Raw genomic sequence first — 21,865 nt, 5'->3', positions numbered from 1 at the left:
ATCCACATCACATATGCTGTGTTTGTTATCTTATGTGTTCCAGCACACGATCTCAGATCAAGTCACTCGCTATGCAAGTACATCTCCATAAAATTTTAACTAGTGTTGAAGAAAACAAATAGAAAACTTCTATATTAAAAGGCTAAAAATGGTTAAATCAATCAATAGAGCATGAGTTTCTCAGGTTTGACCAACACATTAAGAGATTCATTTTTTGCCATAGTGTCCCAGCACCACCAGGACCTACAAGCTGGGATTAGTAAAAGAATACAAGACTAAAAGATTACTTACAGAATTCAACTTATCCAACTTCCCTGTGGTGGCAGCTTGTTTTGTTTCCTGAAATGTTGAATGTTGATATTTAAAAATATATATTAACATATAAATGTATGTATGTATATTATTTTTTATTATGGCTGCCCCCTCGTTATCGAGTATGGCCATTGCACGAAGCTTAACTGTTACTGGTGCTGTCATCGAATGTGACTTTTTAGCCCAGCTAAAGATCTACAATGTCTTGTACAGAATTGGCAACTAATACCTTTACTGGTAATAGCCGGCTGTAGTTGTAACTGGGCTTCATGTACCTTTGCATGTCGTTTAAGTCCTCCTGCCGAATTACACTCTCTTCCACATGCCCGACAGATATGATTAGTATGGTGTGTTACACCACCACCAGTGGCCAGGTTGTCACTCATCTGTCTCGCTTTATGACTATGAAGATGTATGTATATATATAGTATGTGACCTCGTCTGTATCACTAGCGATTTTTTTCCCCCTGTCTTCCCTTCTCGGGATCTTTCCTTCTCCTATGTTTCCGACAAAGAGCTCCACTCGAAACGTCAAACCCTCCATCTTCCCTTCTTTCCTGAGCGTCCAATAATACTTTATTTCTTCCACGTCCTTGCGTTGTTGTGTTTTTGTTTTTGTTTTCTTGTTTGGATTAACTTTATATATATATCGTTTGTCATTTGACTGAAGCCAAGCTAGAATACTGCCTTTTAATCAAACAAATCAACCTCAGGACTTAAACTACTATTAGCCTCAGGCCAACCAAAGCCTTGTGAGCGGATTTGGTAGGCGGAAACTGAAAGAAGCCCGTCGTATATATTCATATATATATGTATGTATTTGTGTGTTTATTTTTGTCTCCCCACCATTGCTTGACAACTGATGCTGGTGTGTTTACATCTCCGTAACTTAGCGGTTCAGCAAAAGAGACCGATAGTATAAGTACTATGCTTACTGCGTGTGTGTGTGTGTACATATATCATCATCAGCATCATCATCAACATAAAAAGCACAGGTTGTCAACACAAAATGTCAAAACATCCGTCAAATATAACAACAGACCTTTGCTTTATATTCTTCGTCAAGTTCTTTCAGAGCATCCCTAGTAATTGAATTAATACATTTCAAGTGATATTTGGGATCTTTCTTGGCTTGTTCTAATTCTGGAAGAGAAAAAAAAACAACAATGAAACATATAAATATGAAAAAATGTCTGTGGATATGAATGAATGCATTTCTTCAAATATACATATATACACAAGTGAATTTGCATATACTCTTTGCTCTTTTACTTGTTTCAGTCATTTGACTGTGGCCATGCTGGAGCACCACCTTTAGTCGAGCAAATCGACCCCGGGACTTATTCTTTGTAAGCCCAGTACTTATTCTATCGGTCTCTTTTTGCCGAACCGCTAAGTAACGGGGACGTAAACACACCAGCATCGGTTGTCAACCGATGGTTGGGGGACAAACACAGACACACACACATACATATATATATACATATATACGACAGGCTTCTTTCAGTTTCCGTCTACCAAATCCACTCAAAAGGCATTGGTCGGCCCGAGGCTATAGTAGAGGACACTTGCTCAAGATGCCACGCAGTGGGACTGAACCCGGAACCGTGTGGTTGGTAAGCAAGCTACTTACCACACAGCCACTCCTATGTATGTGTGCATATGCATTTCAAAATAAATATATATGAGGTCTGATCAATAAGTATCCAGACTGTTGCCATAGTAATGAAACTAAAGCATGCAGGGTGAAGCTGCTTGGCACAGATTGACCTAGATCACTTTCGCTGTTTACAGCAGTGCTTGGAAGGAAGGTGTGTAGCATGTGATCGTCACACTGACCATGACAGAGAAAGTTATCATGGTGATACCTGCTCAGAGGCCTACGCAAAGTTGCAGAAAGTGTATGGAGAGGAGTGCATGAGCTGCACTCAAGTGTACGAGTGGTACGGATGTTTCCAAGATGGCCAAAAAAAAATGTCAATACTGACGAACGTTCTGGGAGACCTGCAATCTGCAGAACTGAGGGAAACATTATAGGCATGCATGCAGCTGTGTGGTGAAATCATCGAATCACCATCCGTGAGTTATCAGACGATATGCAGATTAGCTATGGTTCAGTTCAGTCCATTAGCACTGGATATTTGCCAGGTTTGTGCCAAAACTGCTTTCAGCTGACCAAAAAGACACTCATGATGTACTGGTGAACAGTCAACAGCATTGGGGTAGGGAGTATAAAGATTTTTTTATCAATTTCACTACATAAGTCTTGCTAAAACAGACCAACCCCAGCTTCTTTTGAGCCTGATCACTCACACACATATACACACATGCTTGTACACATATATAGACAGCTTACCTTCATCAATAACTTTCATATCATTCTTCAAATAGAAGAATTCAGAAATGTTAAATTTATTCAGATGTAACGGGTCCTGGAAAAGGAGAGAAAAGAGTAAACAAGTTGTATATCAAATAGACGTGGAACATATTGAAGAGAAAGTATATCAGGCAGGGCGTGTACATTACAGTCAGAGGATCCTAATTTGAAGGAGATAAGAGTCCTGCTTTTCTTTGAAATTAATGATTGTCTCTCTTGTAAAACTCTCAAAACTTCTGGAATGAGCCTTCTAGATTATAATTATGTCAGACTTTGATTAAAAATAAAAACTTGAGGTGGGGTGGATAATTCACACATTTTGAGTTTGTTTCCTCATATAGTCTGTTAAATTATCATTGCACACCTATAATTTTTTCTTACATCAAATTCTGAAATAATCTTAAAGATATCTGTAGAAAATTTTATAAAAAATATCCATTTTTTTTTAGAAAGTTATGATAAAATTGAGGGGACAGGGTACACATCTGTAATTGCGGTCACCACCACCTCCTCTAACCCATTTCTCCCTGCTCCTCTTGAAACAAGTCATGTATCTCTATATTTACCTGTAAAGTAATAAGGTCCTGACGTGTGAAAGGTTCACTGGTCATTAAGTCCAGAAAATTTGATGTTTTAATGTTCAGCTGTTGCACTGCCTTTTTCAAAGAGAAGAACAAAAATTATATAAAACAGTGGTTTCCAAAGTGGGTGGTATTGCCTCACTGGGGATGGTGGAAAAATTCAGGGGGACGTTGAAAGAAGATAGGGCAATGATGGGGTGGCCAAAAGGAGGCAATGCACCCCACTTTTATTTTGCAATGATACACTCTAGTGTAGAAAATAGTGTTTAAAAATGCTGTTTTAAAAAACTTCTAGCAAAGAACAATGAGCAAACACTGCAGAATTCCTGAGGTAGATCCAATGGAAATATACCCCAAATGCGGAGGACACCAGGTAATGCAAACTGTGCCAGTGTTCTACTCAACACACTAAGCAACATATACCCATTAGTCCAAAATATTATATATATATATAACTAATGTAGGATAAAAATTTTTTTCTAAAAAAAAATTTTATCAATGGCCAGCATATCAAAAAATACCTTTAAAGGTTAAATTTATAAATAACTTATAAAATAAGGGCAAAGAAAAATTCTAATGCCAAATATGCTGAAAAAAAGACAAAATTGTCAATAAACCATTATAATGTATGTGTCTCGAAACATGCTGATGGTTATTGACAATTTTGTCTTTTTTTCGGCATATTTGGCATTAGAATTTTTCTTTTGCCCTTATTTTATAAGTTATATATATATATATACACGCACATGAGATGACAAAGGGAAAGACTTCTATCTTATGAACTTCATTTGCTTATAGCTGTTTCTGCTACAAGATGTAGTGGACACATAGTTGAATCCCTGAATAATACCTCATATCATCATTGGGGCCCCAAATACGAAGTGCAATTTATTAGGGGAAAAGAATTATATTTGTGCACATACATAGAGAAAGGCATTACCAGTAAGAAAGTTAATACAGATGCATATAAAAAAAAAATTATATATCCAGTATATATATATAAAAAGTATATAGGTGCAGGAGTGGCTGTGTGGTAAGTAGCCTGTTTACCACTTGGCAAGTGTTTCTGCTATTAGCCTCGGGCCGACCAAAGCCTTGTGAGTGGATTTGGTAGACGGAAACTGAAAGAAGCCCGTCGTATATATGTATAAATATGTGTGTGTGTGTTTGTGTTTGTCCCCCTAGCATTGCTTAACAGATTCTGGTGTGTTTATGTCCCCGTCACTTAGCAGTTCGGCAAAAGAGACCGATAGAATAAGTACTGGGCTTACAAAGAATAAGTCCCGGGGTTGAGTTGCTCGATTAAAGGCGGTGCTCCAGCATGGCCGCAGTCAAATGACTGAAACAAGTAAAAGAGTAAAAGAGTATCCAAAAGATAATTAGATCTAATCGTAGAAATATATGTACACATGAACTCAGAAAACACACACATGCAGAAAGGAAATACTGTAAAGAAATATGAAATACTTCACCTCATGTGAATACACATTGCCACTAGTAGCAACAGCCAGGATATGGGTGTTTTCGTTGAACACTTTGTATGTAACTGGGCAATGGTAGTTTCCTGCAAAAGATCACACGGATATTTAGAGAGGAATAGAACAGGCAGCATTAACTGATTTAGGATGGATAGTGTTTGACAGTTTACCAGAGGTTCAGGAAGTGCTATAGTAGTAGTAGCACAAACGAAAAAGAAAGGTTACAATGAGGGAGGAGGGTAGTAGTTGTAACAGTATGTTTGTAGTGGGTCAGTTAAATAATTTGATACCTATTTCCTTACTACCCACAAGGGGCTAAACACAGAGAGGACAAACAAGGACAGACAAATGGATTAAGTCGATTATATTAACCCCAGTACGTAATTGGTACTTATGTAATCGACCCCGAAAGGATGAAAGGCAAAGTCGACCTCGGCGGAATTTGAACTCAGAACGTAACGGCAGACGAAATATGGCTACGCATTTCGCCCAGCGTGCTAACGTTTCTGCCAGCTCACCTTTTGATACTGACCCACCAAAGACCACCTCTGGTTCTCTGGTACAAACTTCTTGTTTCTAAAGTAATGTAATTGTTAATCTATGTTCTAAAGGTCTACTTAATAACGACAGAGTTAGTTTACTATATTCTTCATTATTTTTCAAACAAAGTGAAGAAAAGAAAAGGTGTATTTCAAGAAAAATATGGTAAGGAAAGGGTCTTTTGTCAAATCAGTACAATGACCTTTCATTTTCTTTTCCTTTTAGAAACATACCATAGGTGCAGGAGTGGCTGTGTGGTAAGTAGCTTATTTACCAATCACATGGTTCTGGGTTCAGTCCCACTGCATGGCACCTTGGGCAAGTGTCTTCTACTATAGCCTCGGGCCGACCAAAGCCTTGTGAGTGAATTTGGTAGACGGAAACTGAAAGAAGCCCTTCGTATATATGTATATATATATATATATATATATATATATGCGTGTGTGTGTTTGTGTGTCTGTGTTTGTCCCCCCAACATCGCTTGACAAACAATGGTGGTGTGTTTACGTCCCCGTCACTTAGCGGTTCGGCAAAAGAGACCGATAGAATAAGTACTGGGCTTACAAAAGAATAAGTCCCGGGGTCGATTTGCTCGATTAAAGGCAGTGCTCCAGCATGGCCGCAGTCAAATGACTGAAACAAGTAAAAGAGTAAAAGATTGTCCCAAATATGGGAGTAGTACGGTAATGGGGATGCAGGTTGCTTGTGTATATGTAATGGTAGGACAGAATTATGGACCTAGGGTGTTTTCTTTCCTTACTTTTTTTTAAAAATCAATTCATCTTTCTTTTCAGAGCTTTCAAGATGGTTGAAGTTACTTTAAAACCAGCAACTTGATTCAAATGCTGTAACAAAGTGAATTCTAAAAAAGGCATCCAAGAGGAAGACGGCAGTGTTAAACCAGGTTACAAATTTAAGTCTCCCACCCAAGAACCCAGAACACAAAGGGCCAAAGCAAATACCATAAGGTATCCCTTCTGACAACTCTGCCAATCAACCACTGCGGAATGGTACTTGTAGTTGTATCAGCAGCATCGCTCCAGAAGTCACCAGCTCTCCTAATGGGGTTCTGGGGGTGTTTGTATGTACAATAGCAACATTGTCCCAGATATATGAACAATACTACAGTACAGGGGCCTCACACCATTATCTAAAATAACAAAAATATCTTACCACTGGAGTTCTTGAAGAAATTCAATTTAATCATCTGCTTCATGGACATTTTCTGAAAGGCAAAAAGAAAAATAATGAACTGATGAGGATAACTAATGATGGTGATAATAGTAGTAGTGAGCTGGCAGAAACGTTAGCACGCCAGGCGAAATACGTAGCCATATTTCGTCTGCCGTTACGTTCTGAGTTCAAATTCCGCCAAGGTCGACTTTGCCTTTCATCCTTTCGGGGTCGATAAATTAAGGACCAGTTACGCACTGGGAGTCGATATAATCGACTTAATCCGTTTGTCTGTCCTTGTTTGTCCTCTCTGTGTTTAGCCCCTTGAGGATAGTAAAGAAATAGGTGATAATAGTAGTAGTGGTGATGATGATGATGATGATGATGGTGGTGGTTGTAATACTGGTTTAAAATTTTGGCACATAACCTGTAATTTCAGGGAAGGGGGCAAGTCGATTACACTGCCCCCAGTGCTTGGATGAAAGGATGAAAGGCAAAGGTGACCCCAGTGGAATTTGAATTCAGAAAGTGAAGCTGGACAAGATGCTGCTAAGCATTTTGCCTGGCATCCTAATGATTCTACCAGTTCACCACCTTGGTGATGATTAATAGCGACAGCAATGTTATCCTTGATATCAATGAGCACTGCAACCATGCACACTGACGCCACCACAACCGATAACATATCCATCACCACCACCACCACTGTGCCACTCCACTGCCATGATCACAAACCACCACCATTATCACTGCTACAACAAAGAATCTTGTACAAATGCTACAATCACCACCACCAAACAACCACTGCTGCTATCACCATCACTAGTGCACAACCACTGCTATCCCACAACTACCATCCCCACTAATATCACACAGCTATAGTTAATCCTTTTGTTACCATATTTCTGTTGAACTACATTGCATTTTCTGTTGTGTCTGGGGAGAGTCATTCTCTTTTAGTACCTTATTATTTGACACACTCACCGGTAAAATTTCCACTTATTTCATCTTTTTATTTTCCTAAAATTTTCGTTGCATCTTGCAACCTTTTCAAAAGTCTTGACTCTCAAGTGTGTTAAATAATAAGGTACTAAAAGAGAATGACTCTCCCCAGACACAACAGAATATGCTTCAACACACAAACTCATATAAAGAATCTTGCAAACCAAATCCCAAAACGAAATACATTGCAATTGCTTCAATTAATTTGGAAAACAATAAAGAATTTGATATATGTTGGTCATTACTAAGCTGCTAATTAGAACACAAATTAACAAGGAATTTTCATGGGAAACTTTTATCAAGATCACTTCTATGAAACTTTGCATCATAGAAGCAGTGGTGATCTTGGGCAGGTTGGTATCAAAGGGGTTAAAGTATGACAGTTATTATCACCATCAGTACCACCAACACCTCCAGAATTAATTCTACGGCAATGACATGTCTTAAACTTACCTCTCCTGTGACAGGATTTTTGCCATATTTCTTCAGGAATGGAACAATGTTTCTGATTGTTGGAAAAAAAATAGAGGAAACTAAGATCAACAATGTGACAGAAGAAGCAATAACTTTAGAATGTCATATGCACACACTTAGGTGTGTGTGTGTGTGAGAGAGCGAGATAGAGAGAGAGAGAGAGAGAGAGAGAGAGAGAGAGAGAGAGAGAGAGGGAGAGAAAAATATACATATGAATAAACTGGATCACTGAAGGACTAATATGCAATAGTGAATACCTGATTAAATCAAAAATAATAAATTATAATTATAAATATTGAATTTCTAAATGTCTCAGAGACACGAGCGGTGGTGGGGCGATAGAGTGGCTGTATACTGTCAACATTACGGGACTGTCATGTTATGTTGACAGTATACAACCACTCAGTAAATTATAATATATTGGAGAAATTCATGAACAAATGTAATCTAGGAGTGATACATTTGCACATGGGCTCTGAAACATAAACAAAATCTCAAAGAGTATATATATGCAGAGTTCTAGATCATCATCATCATCATCATCTTCGTTTAGCGTCCGTTTTCCATGCTAGCATGGGTTGGACGGTTCAACTGGGGTCTGGGAAGCCCGAAGGCTGCACCAGGCCAGTCAGATCTGGCAGTGTTTCTACAGCTGGATGCCCTTCCTAACGCCAACCACTCCGAGAGTGTAGTGGGTGATTTTATGTGCCACCGACACAGGTGCCAGACGAGGCTGGCGAACGGCCATGCTCGGATGGTGTTTTTTATGTGCCACCGACACAGGTGCCAGACGAGGCTGGCAGACGGCCACGCTCGGATGGTGTTTTTATGTGCCACCGACACAGGTGCCAGATGAGGCTGGCGACCCTAATATACACATGATAATACATTTTTATATAGACATTTAATATATATGTATACATACAAACTTTTATACACATGCATGCATACACTGATATTCATGCACAGACATATACAGATAAACACAAAGACACACACAAGTGTATACATACATACATACCTATATACATATAAAGACAAATACAAGTATTTCAAATTATATGCAACTATATTATATAAGAGTAGGCAGAGAATAGTACTCACATCAAGTCATATACAATACCGTCCTTCGTGCAGTAAGGATGTTCAAAAGGTTGCAATGACAGGCTGGAATGAGACAAAAAAAAAAAAGGATGGGACAGGCGAACAGATAGGGAGACAGTTCGATATATATATATATATACACACATACGAGGGACGTTCAATAAGTAATGTCTCTGACCCACTTGCAGTTGTTTGATCAAGCTGAAATTTTGAATGTGCAATTATTTATATCTCTATAGATTAACTGGCAAATTACAGCTCTGAACTAATTGTGGTTTCTGATTTACAGGTGTTTGAACTGAGTCAAGTGTGAAATGGAGCCTGTTGAGTGTCGAGCAGTGATCCGGTTTTTGTATTTGAAAGGATGCAAACCACAGGAGACTTTTGATGAAATGAAAGTAACTTATGGTGATGATGCCCCATCATATGACCTTGTAAAACGCTGGCATCGTGAATTCAAACATGGTCGGAACTCTGTGGAAACAGCTCCCAGATCTGGTCGCCCCCTTCTGCCATTGATGAGGTATCTGTCCGTCAAGTTGATGCTGACATTTTGGAAGATCGACACATAACTATTCACTAAATAGCCCATGCGGTCAAGATTAGTACCGGGTCTGTGGAAACTATCATTCATGACCATTTGCATATGCAAAAGGTGTCTGCCAGATGGATTCCCAGGTTGCTCAAACCTTTCCAGAAGCAAGAATGCGTCGTGTGCTCGAGGATGAATTTGGAGATGTGCCAAGAAGATGAGTCAAAATTTTCCAAAAGACTGATTACACAGGATGAAACCTGAGTCCATCACTATGATCCAGAGACCAAAGCCCAGTCAATGCAGTGGAAGCACCGTGACTCACCTCCTCCAAAGAAGGCAAGGGTGCAGCCCTCCACTGGCAAGGTCATGCTCACAGTCTTCTGGGACCAGGACGGAGTAGTGATGACAGATTTCCTGGCAAAGGGTACCACAATTACAGGAGCCTATTATGCTTCACTTTTGAGGAAATTAAGAGAAGATATCAAAATCAAGAGACGGGGCAAGATCAGCAAAGGCATCCTCCTCCTGCAGGACAACGCTCCGGACCACAACTCGTGTGTCGCCAGATCAGAAGCACAGGCGTGCGGCTATGAATTCTTCCCCCATCCTCCCTACTCTCTTGACCTTGCACCCTCTGATTTTCACCTCTTCCCAGCCATGAAGTTGTTTTTGAAAGGAAAGCATTTCCCAGATGATGCAGCCTTGATTTCTGAAGTCACGTCGTGGTTGGAGGACCAAGCTGGGGTCTTCTACAAAAACGGTCTCTAGAGCTGCATCAAACGATGGGAGAAATGTGTAACTCTGGGTGGTTTCTATGTAGAAAAAGACTAATAACTGCTCTACTGCTATGAGAAGTGGGTCAGGGGCATTACTTATTGAACGCCCCTCGTATATATATATATATATTCAGATATATACACATATACATACATACACATACACCCACACACAGTAAAAAGTAAAAGTAAAAAGGATCAATAAATCCAATCAAATATCTATAAAGCACTCATTGTTTATACCTGTAAAGGTGTGAACTTGCTAACCACCTTATTATTATTGGATTGGTGCATAATTATTGTGGCTTTTTTTTTCAACGAATTTTATTTAACAAAAACATCTTTAGATGATTATTCTGGAGCATATTCACCATCCACTTCAATTACTGCTTCCCATTTGCTTAGCAGATGGTCAGACGGTCATTTAAAGATGATTTTGTTAAATATTGTTATAGTTTTTGTTGAAAAAAAGCCGCAATAATTATGCACCAACCCAATACTATAAATAATGGTAATAATACATCTTTATTCAAATCTTTCTTGTTTACGATAGTTTCTTTTAAACGGAGAAGGACGTTTAAAGTAAGGAACACACACAAGCTAACGTAGTGAATATTTTAGAAATAGATGTTTAACCCTTTAGTGTTTAAACCGGCTGAATCCGGCCCAATATATTCTATTCTACATGTTTTATATTCAAACTGGCGATATCTAGTCTCTCGCTCCTAACCTACAATGCCATTCTGAAAATTAACAATCACATCATTGAAACCTCAAAGCTATAAGATAATGCATGATTAATTCAAAACAATTTGAGTGAAAAAGTATTACATTAACAGAGTAATCTGAACACTAAAGGGTTAAAATGTTATTTTCAACTGAAGCTAGCAGAGCAAAGCATGAAATCAATTGGTATTGAAATATACATTAATTACTGATGTATTCAAAGTAAAGGTAAACCTATTTCTCATATGTTCATTGCATTGCTCGTGTGTATCTTTATTGTAATTTTTATGGTTTTTGGAGCAATGGCTCTGACTTTAGCAAGTGGTATTAAATACCCTAATGTATCTTATATATATATATATAATATTCAGATATATACACATATACATACATACACATACACCCACACACAGTAAAAAGTAAAAGTAAAAAGGATCAATAAATCCAATCAAATATCTATAAAGCACTCATTGTTTATACCTGTAAAGGTGTGAACTTGCTAACCACCTTATTATTATTGGATTGGTGCATAATTATTGTGGCTTTTTTTTTCAACGAATTTTATTTAACAAAAACATCTTTAGATGATTATTCTGGAGCATATTCACCATCCACTTCAATTACTGCTTCCCATTTGCTTAGCAGATGGTCAGACGGTCATTTAAAGATGATTTTGTTAAATATTGTTATAGTTTTTGTTGAAAAAAAGCCGCAATAATTATGCACCAACCCAATACTATAAATAATGGTAATAATACATCTTTATTCAAATCTTTCTTGTTTACGATAGTTTCTTTTAAACGGAGAAGGACGTTTAAAGTAAGGAACACACACAAGCTAACGTAGTGAATATTTTAGAAATAGATGTTTAACCCTTTAGTGTTTAAACCGGCTGAATCCGGCCCAATATATTCTACATGTTTTATATTCAAACTGGCGATATCTAGTCTCTCGCTCCTAACCTACAATGCCATTCTGAAAATTAACAATCACATCATTGAAACCTCAAAGCTATAAGATAATGCATGATTAATTCAAAACAATTTGAGTGAAAAAGTATTACATTTAACAGAGTAATCTGAACACTAAAGGGTTAAAATGTTATTTTCAACTGAAGCTAGCAGAGCAAAGCATGAAATCAATTGGTATTGAAATATACATTAATTACTGATGTATTCAAAGTAAAGGTAAACCTATTTCTCATATGTTCATTGCATTGCTCGTGTGTATCTTTATTGTAATTTTTATGGTTTTTGGAGCAATGGCTCTGACTTTAGCAAGTGGTATTAAATACCCTAATGTATCTTATATATATATATATATATATATATATATATATAAAATTAAATTAAGGGTAAAAATTGATATTTATCAATTAGAACCAGTGGTCTAGCATATTAAAGAAAGATCCGAAGATTAAAATATTTATATATACCAATTAAGGACTGAACACGAAAAGTGGACCATCAACATGCTAGATATAGACGTCAAATCGCCATTCTCCACAAAAAGTCTATGTTCTCAGATCAAACTCAACACCAAACCAAAACAATAAACAAGTGAAAAATATACGTATATTTTTCACTTGTTTATTGTTTTGGTTTGGTGTTGAGTTTGATCTGAGAACATAGACTTTTTGTGGAGAATGGCGATTTGACGTCTATATCTAGCATGTTGACGGTCCACTTTTCGTGTTCAGTCCTTAATTGGTATATATAATATATATATATATATATATATATAAAATTAAATTAAGGGTAAAAATTGATATTTATCAATTAGAACCAGTGGTCTAGCATATTAAAGAAAGAATCCGAAGATTAAAATATTTATATATACCAATTAAGGACTGAACACGAAAAGTGGACCATCAACATGCTAGATATAGACGTCAAATCGCCATTCTCCACAAAAAGTCTATGTTCTCAGATCAAACTCAACACCAAACCAAAACAATAAACAAGTGAAAAATATACGTATATTTTTCACTTGTTTATTGTTTTGGTTTGGTGTTGAGTTTGGATCTGAGAACATAGACTTTTTGTGGAGAATGGCGATTTGACGTCTATATCTAGCATGTTGACGGTCCACTTTTCGTGTTCAGTCCTTAATTGGTATATATATATATATATATATACTCTTTACTCTTTTACTTGTTTCAGTCAGTTGACTGCGGCCATGCTGGAGCACCACCTTTAGTCGAGCAAATCGACCCCTGGACTTATTCTTTGTAAGCCCAGTACTTATTCTATCGGTCTTCTTTTGCCGAACCGCTAAGTGACGGGGATGTAAACACACCAGAATCGGTTGTCAACCAATGCTAGGGGGACAAACACAGACACACAAACACATACATATATATATATATACATACATATATACGACAGGCTTCTTTCAGTTTCCGTCTACCAAATCCACTCACAAGGCATTGGTCGGCCCAGGGCTATAGCAGAAGACACTTGCCCAAGATGCCACGCAGTGGGACTGAACCCGGAACCATGTGGTTGGTTAGCACGCTACTTACCACACAGCCAATATATATATATATATTGAGAGAGAGAGAGAGAGAGAGAGAGAGAGTGGGGAGACATTAAAGCTTACCTGCAACAGCTAAAAGGAAGTCTACGGAATTTATCAGCATTTTGTTTCTCCTTGAAACCTCCAAATTCAGTCCTCCATTCAGTATTAGTAAGATACCTGTTGATAGAATGCACACAATGTGTCAATGAAATTATATATATAGAGAGAGAGGGTGTGTTATATATACAGTATACTCTCTGCCAAGGTCAAAGAATAATGAATTAGTGAAACAGCAAGGAAACATCCATACAGTCATTCAATGTGCTACAAATACCAGCCAAATATCACTCACAACACACCCAACCATCTTGAAAAAGGAGGAAGGACACATTTGCAGGAAGCACTATGCCTAGGAATAAAACAAAAAGTGGGTCTCAGCCGCTCCTGTCATCGCCATCATCATCAAATATCTGTTTTCCATGCTGACATGGGTTGGATGGCTTAAAAGGAACTGGTAGGGCCAGAGGCCAAACCAGATTCCAGAGTCTGTTTTAGCTTCGTTTCTATGGCTGGATTCCCTTCTTAATGCCAACCACTCCAGAGAGTGTACAGAGTGCTTTTCATGTGGCACCATCACAGGTGCTTTTTAAGTGGCCCCAGCACAAATAACAAAACTTTTTACATGGTACCTAGGTTTTAGGATCTCAACTCTGTTGTGGTGGACAGGTCTTCTGAAGTACAGCAATGTGCCACATATCTCCATCTTCTGTCATCTTTGTAAGTTCAGCAATTTGAGATTGGACTTCAAAACTTCATCCCATGTCTTCCTGGGTCCCCCTCTTCCACAACTTCCCTCCACTTTAAGTGATTGGCACTTCTTTATGCAACTGTCCTCATCCATCCACATCACATGACCAAACAAGTCTCCTCTGTTGCACACTACATACAATTCCTCTTATGTCCAACTTATTCCTCATTACACCAACTTGCCAAGACCCCACTAGGTTCTATGCCTGGCAGGTTTCTAGAGCTTGATGGTTTGGACATTGTCTTTCCCTATATCGATGACTTGTTAATTGTTAGAACTATGGAAGAGCAGCATGAATAAAATTTAGAACAACATTTTATTAGATTGTCACAGTAGAGTGTCATAATTAACCCTAGTAAATGTCTTTTGGGCATTTCTCCTATCACAGTTTTGGGACATATTGATAAAGATAGAATTTGTCTACCAAAGTAAAAAGTAGATGCCATTACAAATATTTTTGTTCCTAAAACTCAAACAGAATTGCAATCTTTTAATGATATAAAAAAATAATCAACCAAAGTTCCCCTACCAGCCCATCTGCTACCAGATGCTCCTCTATCAATGATAATAGATGCATCTGATATTAGAATTGGAGTAATGCAGTAGTTTGTTCAAAATCCTTAAAAACATCTTTCTCTCTATATGCCGTTTGAAAGGTATTTATATCTAATTTCATTAAAAGATATTCATTTGCCTCAAAGTTATGAGGGAAAAAATCGGACCTTGTGAATTTCCGTCCTCTCCTCACCCCTTCGGAAAAGATTTTGGTGAATTTTGCGAAGTACACCTGCACAAGTTTCACTAAAAAAAAAAAAAAAAAAAACTCGGATTTTTTAATACCTGTCTGTGTACTTCCCAGAATTTACCAAAATCCATTTTTCTAAAAGTTATGAGGGAAAAACTCGGATTTTGTGAATTTTTTGAAAGTCCTCTCCCTACCCCCAGTCGGTTTGCGCACATTTTTGTTTTGCGTCCCCTTTTTTTTTTTACACCCGTTGCACCTGTTTTTGTTTTGTTTTCGTGACCCGGTAAGGAAGTAAAGATTAACTCACTCTTGTATTATTTTGGCCCTAAAATTGTCGTAATTTGAAACGAACCAATAACGATGCTACGGAACAACAGGATTCAACCTGTTAAAAAAAGGGTCCTTATATGAAGTAATAATCCTACTCTGAGGACTTTATCAGTTGTAGAAGTAATTTGAAAACCCCTTGTGACTGTCTACAGAATGTGTGGACGAAATGGCGATCTTTCGTCTCTAGTAGACCTTTCCGTCGATTTCCGTAAAAATTTTTTTTTTTTTTACATATGGGCTTGCGGGAACTTTTGAAGTAATATACATACATATACACATACACCGAGTAAAAAATTTCAGTTATCTCTTTCTTTCACACACACTAACAGAAGCACTTCACTTACACAACATACTGTCTGTCTCCCACACCCCATCAAACACACACACACATGTACATCAATGCTTCCCATGCAGGGTAACTTCAAAAGAACTTCCCTCGTCATACAATCGCTTTCTCTTAGTCTCTTTCGCTCTCATTACTTCAAAAGTTCCCGCAAGCCCATATGTAAAAAAAAAAATTTTTTTACGGAAATCGACGGAAAGGTCTACTAGAGACGAAAGATTGCCGACGAAATCTCATTTATATCCATCATTTTCCAAGTGAGATTTGTGAAAGTTCCGAAACAGAGAAATGGATTTAGGGATGTTATTATTCCAAATTAAACAATAAGAACTAATAAGAAAGTAACTTTTAACTCTTGAAATGATGAAACGTGAACATTGTCGTGTTAATATATTAAAAACGAATAGATAAACGGGAGCCAGAAATAATAAAACTGAACAATTCAACTCACAGCTTATCTTTCTGATGTTGTTTCTTCCCCATGTTTGTTGCAGTCGACGACTTTCTTTATCTCCTTTGTCAAAAGACGCGTGTTTAGTAGTTGTGTCCCCTTATTGCTTCCTTTCCGAAGTGAGTCCTGGTCCTGTAGACCAGTGCTTTTTCAAACTTTTTGCTGGAGCGGAACCCCAAGGAAACATTCCACTGGCTCGAGGAACCCCTGTGCAATAATTTAATAGTCTTATGCACACATATCTGCACAGGAGAATTAAAAATTACTGCCGATTTTAGCAGTTTTGTAACTTCTTGCGCAACCCTGGTTGAAAACCACTGCTGTAGACACATGTCAGAAGTTTTACGACTGTCACCTAGGACAGGGGTCGGGAAGCCCCCACCCTCTGGCTGATGTACTCGTATGGGTGGGTACCACTAGCGAACAGTGGTCCCGGTGCGCGCACTCGCACATCCGCGCTAGCTAGTCGTAAGTAGTCGATCCTAGAACGACTTGCACGTATTGGCGATACATGTTTGTAGTTCAAGGTTCAATACAAATCAAAGAAAATTAAATAATATTTTTCGAACAAAGTAAATAAAACGCAAAGTAAATAATTTTTCAAACTAAGTAAATAAATTATTTTTATAAACAGATAGGCGCAGGAGTGGCTGTGTGGTAAGTAGCTTGTTTACCAACCACATGGTTACGGGTTCAGTCCCAGTGCGTGGCATCTTGGGCAAGTGTCTTCTGCTATAGCCCCGGGCCGACCAATGCCTTGTGAGTGGATTTGGTAGACGGAAACTGAAAGAAGCCTGTCGTATATATGTGTTTGTGTGTCTGTCTTTGTTCCCCTAGCATTGCTTGACAACCGATGCTGGTGTGTTTACGTCTCCGGGTCGAGTTGCTCGATTAAAGGCAGTGCTCCAGCATGGCCGCAGTCAAATGACTGAAACAAGTAAAAGAGAGAAAGAGAGATGACCAGAGCTAGGATGCTTCTGATCATAAGTCAGCAGTATAAAGCTGACCAGGAGCTAAACAACAACAGAAGCTTTACTTATCGCGCCATTGTGCCTATAATAAAGATTCCAGAAGCTTTACTTATATCACGGTTGCGAAGATGATGAGGGAGTGTTTTGTTCAACACAATAACAACTCCGATGGGCTTCCCGTGTTTCCGTTTCAAATTTTAGAAATTTTATATGAAATGGATTTTAAATATACATTTAAAACGAAGTCAAATTACTTCATGATTTCCAGAATTTTAAATTAAATTTTGTTTTGGGATTTGGTTTGCAAGATTCTTTATATGAGTTCGTGTGTTGAAGCATATTTTGTTGTATCTGGGGAGAGTCATTTTCTTTTAGTGCCTTATAATGTTAACTCACTCACTGGTAAAGTTTCCACTTATTTCTTATTTTTATTTTCTAAAATTTTCGTTGCGTCAATAATCAAGAAAATTTTAGAAAATAAAAATAAGAAATTAGCAGAAATTTTACCGGTGTGCGTGTTATACAATAAGGCACTAAAAGAGAATGACTCTCCCCAGACACAACAAATTAAATTTTATTTTGGCTTTATTTATTTTTTTCCTATCTCAAAACATTTAAGATATTGATTGAAGTCGTAAGAGAATACAAAATGATGTTGGCAGTGGTGGGGGGGGAGGAATCGGGGATTTCTGAAGATTGACGTAAGCGGTTCGCAGTGATCAAGAGGGATAACTCTAGACCGACTGACGTTTCGCCTCTATTCCAGTATGGCCGGTCGTCTTGGTAATCCCGGCGACCAAATGCTCGGCTCACCTTCAACCGGTAGCCAGGTCCTTATGAAACAACCGAAGACAACGGAACTCTTCCACGCTCGGGACATAATAGTAGACGTCGGGAACCGAAATAACGCAATGGCCATAAATCCGATTCGAGCTCGTCGTTTCCAACACGCTGGAGGACACGGACACATACACAGACACTACAACCTTACTCTGGACCTGTCCCGGTTATCCGCCGATCAACAACGATGGCTAAAGGAACACCAACGACTCCACGAGAAACACAGAGGACATGAAACCATGCACTTAGAAATGATACTCATTCTACTCGCAACACTCGTCGTTGCTCAGTTTCTGTTAGTTCAATGGAAAGAGAGACACTTCCGATCTTTCAAACGAGCTACTCTCCTGGGAATGTGGCTCATTCCCTTAGCTTTTAGTATCAAATTCCACTGGTACCGTTTTGTTATTGTTTGGATAATATTCTCCGTGGTGACAGCTTTTGTCACTCTGAAAGCCACGGCGAAACCGTTGTCCGGAAATACTCCCCGCCTTGTTTATAAGTGGTTTCTTTTTCTCTATAAACTAAGTTACACGATGGGATTAATCGGATACTTCATCATAATGTTCACCATCTTCGGCTTGAACCTCCTCTTTCTCATCCGATTTCAAGCTGCCATGGATTTTGCGATGCTGATCTTGTTTTATGGTCTTTATTTCGGAGTTGTCGGACGGGACTTTGCCGAGGTGTGCTCCGATACCATGGCCGCACACATCGGTTTCTATACACCTTCTGGTCTCCCCAACCGCGACTACGACTGGCGGCTTTGCGCTGTTTGTGGCAATCCTACGTCGGTGAGCTCCGATCGGACATCCTCGGACGACAGCAGATATTTGGAACATCGGAACGACATCGACTCAGATAGCGACGATCCGGACAACGTTCGACCGGTGGTTGCTGCCGAGAAGATCTGCAAGTTAACCTGTGGTCACTCCTTCCACGAGTTCTGTATCCGCGGATGGTGTATTGTCGGTAAAAAACAAACTTGCCCCTACTGCAAAGAGAAAGTGGATTTAAAACGCATGTTTCCCAGTCCGTGGGAGCGTCCCCACGTATTGTACGGAAACCTTTTGGACTGGATTCGTTATTTGGTAGTTTGGCAACCGGTGATTATAGTTCTGGTACAAGGAATCAACTGGATTCTAGGCCTGGAATAACCACCCACAATGTTTCACTAAACACACAAACACAAACTGTATTACGTCAATTAGACGTGAGATTGTTTCGGTTTATCTTTTTCTCTTGTTTTATATTTTATATTTTTTTTAAACAGATGATGGTATTTGAGAATTGTTATAAAGTTTCTGTCTATTCTATGTTGACATGTGTAAATATAACTGTTTGGTTATTTATAAGTTAAACGAAAGACATTTCTTACACGAGCTATTTATAATTGTATAATGTATATGTGTGTGTGTTGTGTATTTTGTTGGCAGTAATATAGGGTGTTTATATATAGAGAGAGATAGTCTATTCCAATCAGTGTGTCGCGTCACCTGTCATCAGAGCTCAACAGTTGGGCTAGGTATTTGGGCTTTAAATTTTGGCCCAGCTGTTGCCATGCTAACACATGCCACCATGTGATAGAAATTTTATTGAAATGGGGAAAATGAAAGACCAACTGTACAGAGTGGGAACATCTTGTTCGACACTTTGCAAATGATTCAGTCAGTCCACTATTATTACCCTGTGTAAGTTTTAGATTGATGGATAGATACAAGGTGCATTCCAGAAGTTTTAAGACTTTTTCAGGAGAGACATTTATTAATTTCAAAGAATTACAAAACTCTAATCTTCTTCAAAGTAGGAGGATCCTCTGACTTCAATCCACTTCTGCTCCAGCCATGGATGTCATTCAGAATGAAAGTGTCCAGCACCCTTGTCACAATCTCCATTTCCTTCAATTTGTGGAACAACCAAAGGTCACTGGGAGCGAGGCTTGGACTGAAGGGCAATTTTCATATTCATCTCTGTCAAGTAGTTGGTTACCAGGATGAAAGTGTGGACAGGTGTATTGTTCTTGGTTCAGGTGCCACTGACTTGAATGGAAGAGCTCTGACCTTTTGCAATGAAATCTCTTCCTGAACTCCCTCAAAACCTCAACAGAGCACTCTTTCTTGATTGTCTAGTCCAGTGCTTTTCAAACTTTTTGCTGGAGCAGAACCCCAAGGAAACATTCCACTGGCTCGAGGAACCCCTGTGCAATAATTTAATAGTCTTATGCACACATATCTGCACAGGAGAATAAAAAAAATTATTGCCGATTTTAGCAGTTTTGTAACTTCTTGTGGAACCCCTTGGACTGTAGTGGCGGAACCCTGGCTGAAAACCACTGGTCTAGTCTGAGGGAACCCACTGGATGTAGATGATGGCCTTGCTGTTGAAAAGGGGAATCATCATGAACTTCTTGGTGGACTTGCTTGCATGGCCTCTTGTGCTAGAGAAAAACAGAAAATCAGATGCTTGGCTCATACAAGTTAATCCATAAACAGTCTGGAGTGTTTCATAAGATCCTTCAGCCTTTTTTTGCCCAGTTTAACAAAACTTTATTGCATAGCGCACTTCCAAATTGTATTCATGTCCCGACTGCATTCTGCAAACTGGTCGACTGTGACAAGCAGTGTCTTGTAGCATTCTGCTCAAAGTGTTGTTACAGCCGTCTCCTTCAATCTGGAAATAGAGAAAAAGTTGGTGGACCAGCTTCTCAGATGTATGGTAATACTATACTAAAATTACAATAATCTAGGACAGTTGTAACTGCCTCTCCTAAAAGCGTCTCAAAACCTCTGGAATGAGCCTTGTATGTTTGGGTGTGTTTATATATATATATATATATATACATACATTTATACACACACACATGCTCATACATATATATATATATATATATATATATATATATATATATATTATATATATATAAGTAGTTGAGTGAATTATCCTAGTATGGATAATTCGGTTAACCGATACCCGGGTAGCAAATTTACGTCAGAAAAACACAGTTGAAGCTACATGCCAAGAGCAGAAATCACATGCTTTCGTGTGGAAATTTGTGTTTTTTTACTATAAATAAATGAAAGAATGGAAAGAATATATATATATATATGTGTGTGTGTGTGTATGTATATATATATGGATCTTCTATTTATGTGAAGAATTTTCCTCCATCTGACTGTTTTTCTCTCTACAAAATGGAAAGTTGCATTATGGAACAGTCATTTTAACGAGTTTTTAAAATTTATTTATCACCCGACGAGATACGTCTGCACCGCCGGATGCTCCTGTACCAGTTTTTTTGTGTGTCCCACAAGAGGAGTCGATGCTAGATGTGTCGAAACAATTGTTGTGATAAATAATGTATTCTCGTATATTCCATCTTCTGTCTTTCATTTGTTATATATATATGTGTGTGTGTGTATAAAATTAGTTTTGCAGTAGAAGATTTTCATTGTCTTCTTTCTCACTTTCTCTCCCCAACTGAAGGGAGAAAAAGAGATTATGAAATTGTGATAGATGTACACTCAAGTTACTGGAATGTGTGCATAAGTGAATAGGAGCTAAGCATTGGGTGGGTGGGTACAGTTGTGAGATTGCAAAAAAGGAGTGGGAGATGGAAGGGAATGAAATGTAGTGTGTGGGCATAAATATTGACAGGGGTGTTAGGAGAATATGTTCTGGGGAAGATGTTTGACGGGGACACATTGTATGCAGGTAGGTTTGTAGGAGTGCAAAGGGCAATAGAAGTGGGGAAAACAGCAAGTGGTGAACAGGGCAGGAGG

At 38.5% G+C, this 21,865-nt stretch overlaps 2 protein-coding genes across 4 annotated transcripts in view; one reads left to right on the top strand and one right to left on the bottom strand.

Annotated features, from left to right (window-relative positions):
• LOC115224406 (RING-type E3 ubiquitin-protein ligase PPIL2) overlaps window positions 1–16,428 on the bottom strand; it is a 31,722-nt gene extending 15,294 nt beyond the window's left edge. For 2 of the 3 annotated variants that reach the window (XM_036513386.1, XM_036513387.1), the window contains exons 1-10: window positions 16,276–16,415; window positions 13,680–13,775; window positions 9,042–9,104; window positions 7,917–7,968; window positions 6,462–6,513; window positions 4,743–4,834; window positions 3,256–3,345; window positions 2,669–2,744; window positions 1,355–1,455; window positions 292–339 (exon numbers count right to left, since the gene is read on the bottom strand). In XM_036513386.1, the coding sequence (XP_036369279.1) occupies window positions 292–339; window positions 1,355–1,455; window positions 2,669–2,744; window positions 3,256–3,345; window positions 4,743–4,834; window positions 6,462–6,513; window positions 7,917–7,968; window positions 9,042–9,104; window positions 13,680–13,775; window positions 16,276–16,307 (702 nt within the window). In that variant the 5' untranslated portion in view covers window positions 16,308–16,415. Of the gene's footprint in view, window positions 1–291; window positions 340–1,354; window positions 1,456–2,668; window positions 2,745–3,255; window positions 3,346–4,742; window positions 4,835–6,461; window positions 6,514–7,916; window positions 7,969–9,041; window positions 9,105–13,679; window positions 13,776–16,275 lie in introns of all 3 variants that reach the window. The other variant, XM_029795305.2, reaches the window with a different exon arrangement.
• Window positions 16,429–17,960: 1,532 nt separating this feature from the next.
• LOC115224411 (RING finger protein 121-like) lies at window positions 17,961–19,423 on the top strand. The gene has a single exon (XM_029795308.2). The coding sequence runs from the start codon at window positions 18,014–18,016 to the stop codon at window positions 19,241–19,243; it is 1,230 nt and encodes a 409-aa protein (XP_029651168.1). The 5' UTR covers window positions 17,961–18,013; the 3' UTR covers window positions 19,244–19,423.
• Window positions 19,424–21,865: the final 2,442 nt, after the last annotated feature.

The sequence above is a fragment of the Octopus sinensis genome, linkage group LG25 (genome assembly GCF_006345805.1).
Source record: "Octopus sinensis linkage group LG25, ASM634580v1, whole genome shotgun sequence".
Classification (NCBI taxonomy): Eukaryota; Metazoa; Mollusca; class Cephalopoda; order Octopoda; family Octopodidae; genus Octopus; species Octopus sinensis.
Note: the sequence above shows the minus strand (reverse complement) of the source record. Positions and strands in the feature narration are given on the sequence as shown.

Bases quoted from the DNA above. Each gene is read 5' to 3' on its own strand.
- LOC115224411 (XM_029795308.2), top strand. From the start codon at position 18,014: ATGGCCGGTCGTCTTGGTAATCCCGGCGACCAAATGCTCGGCTCACCT.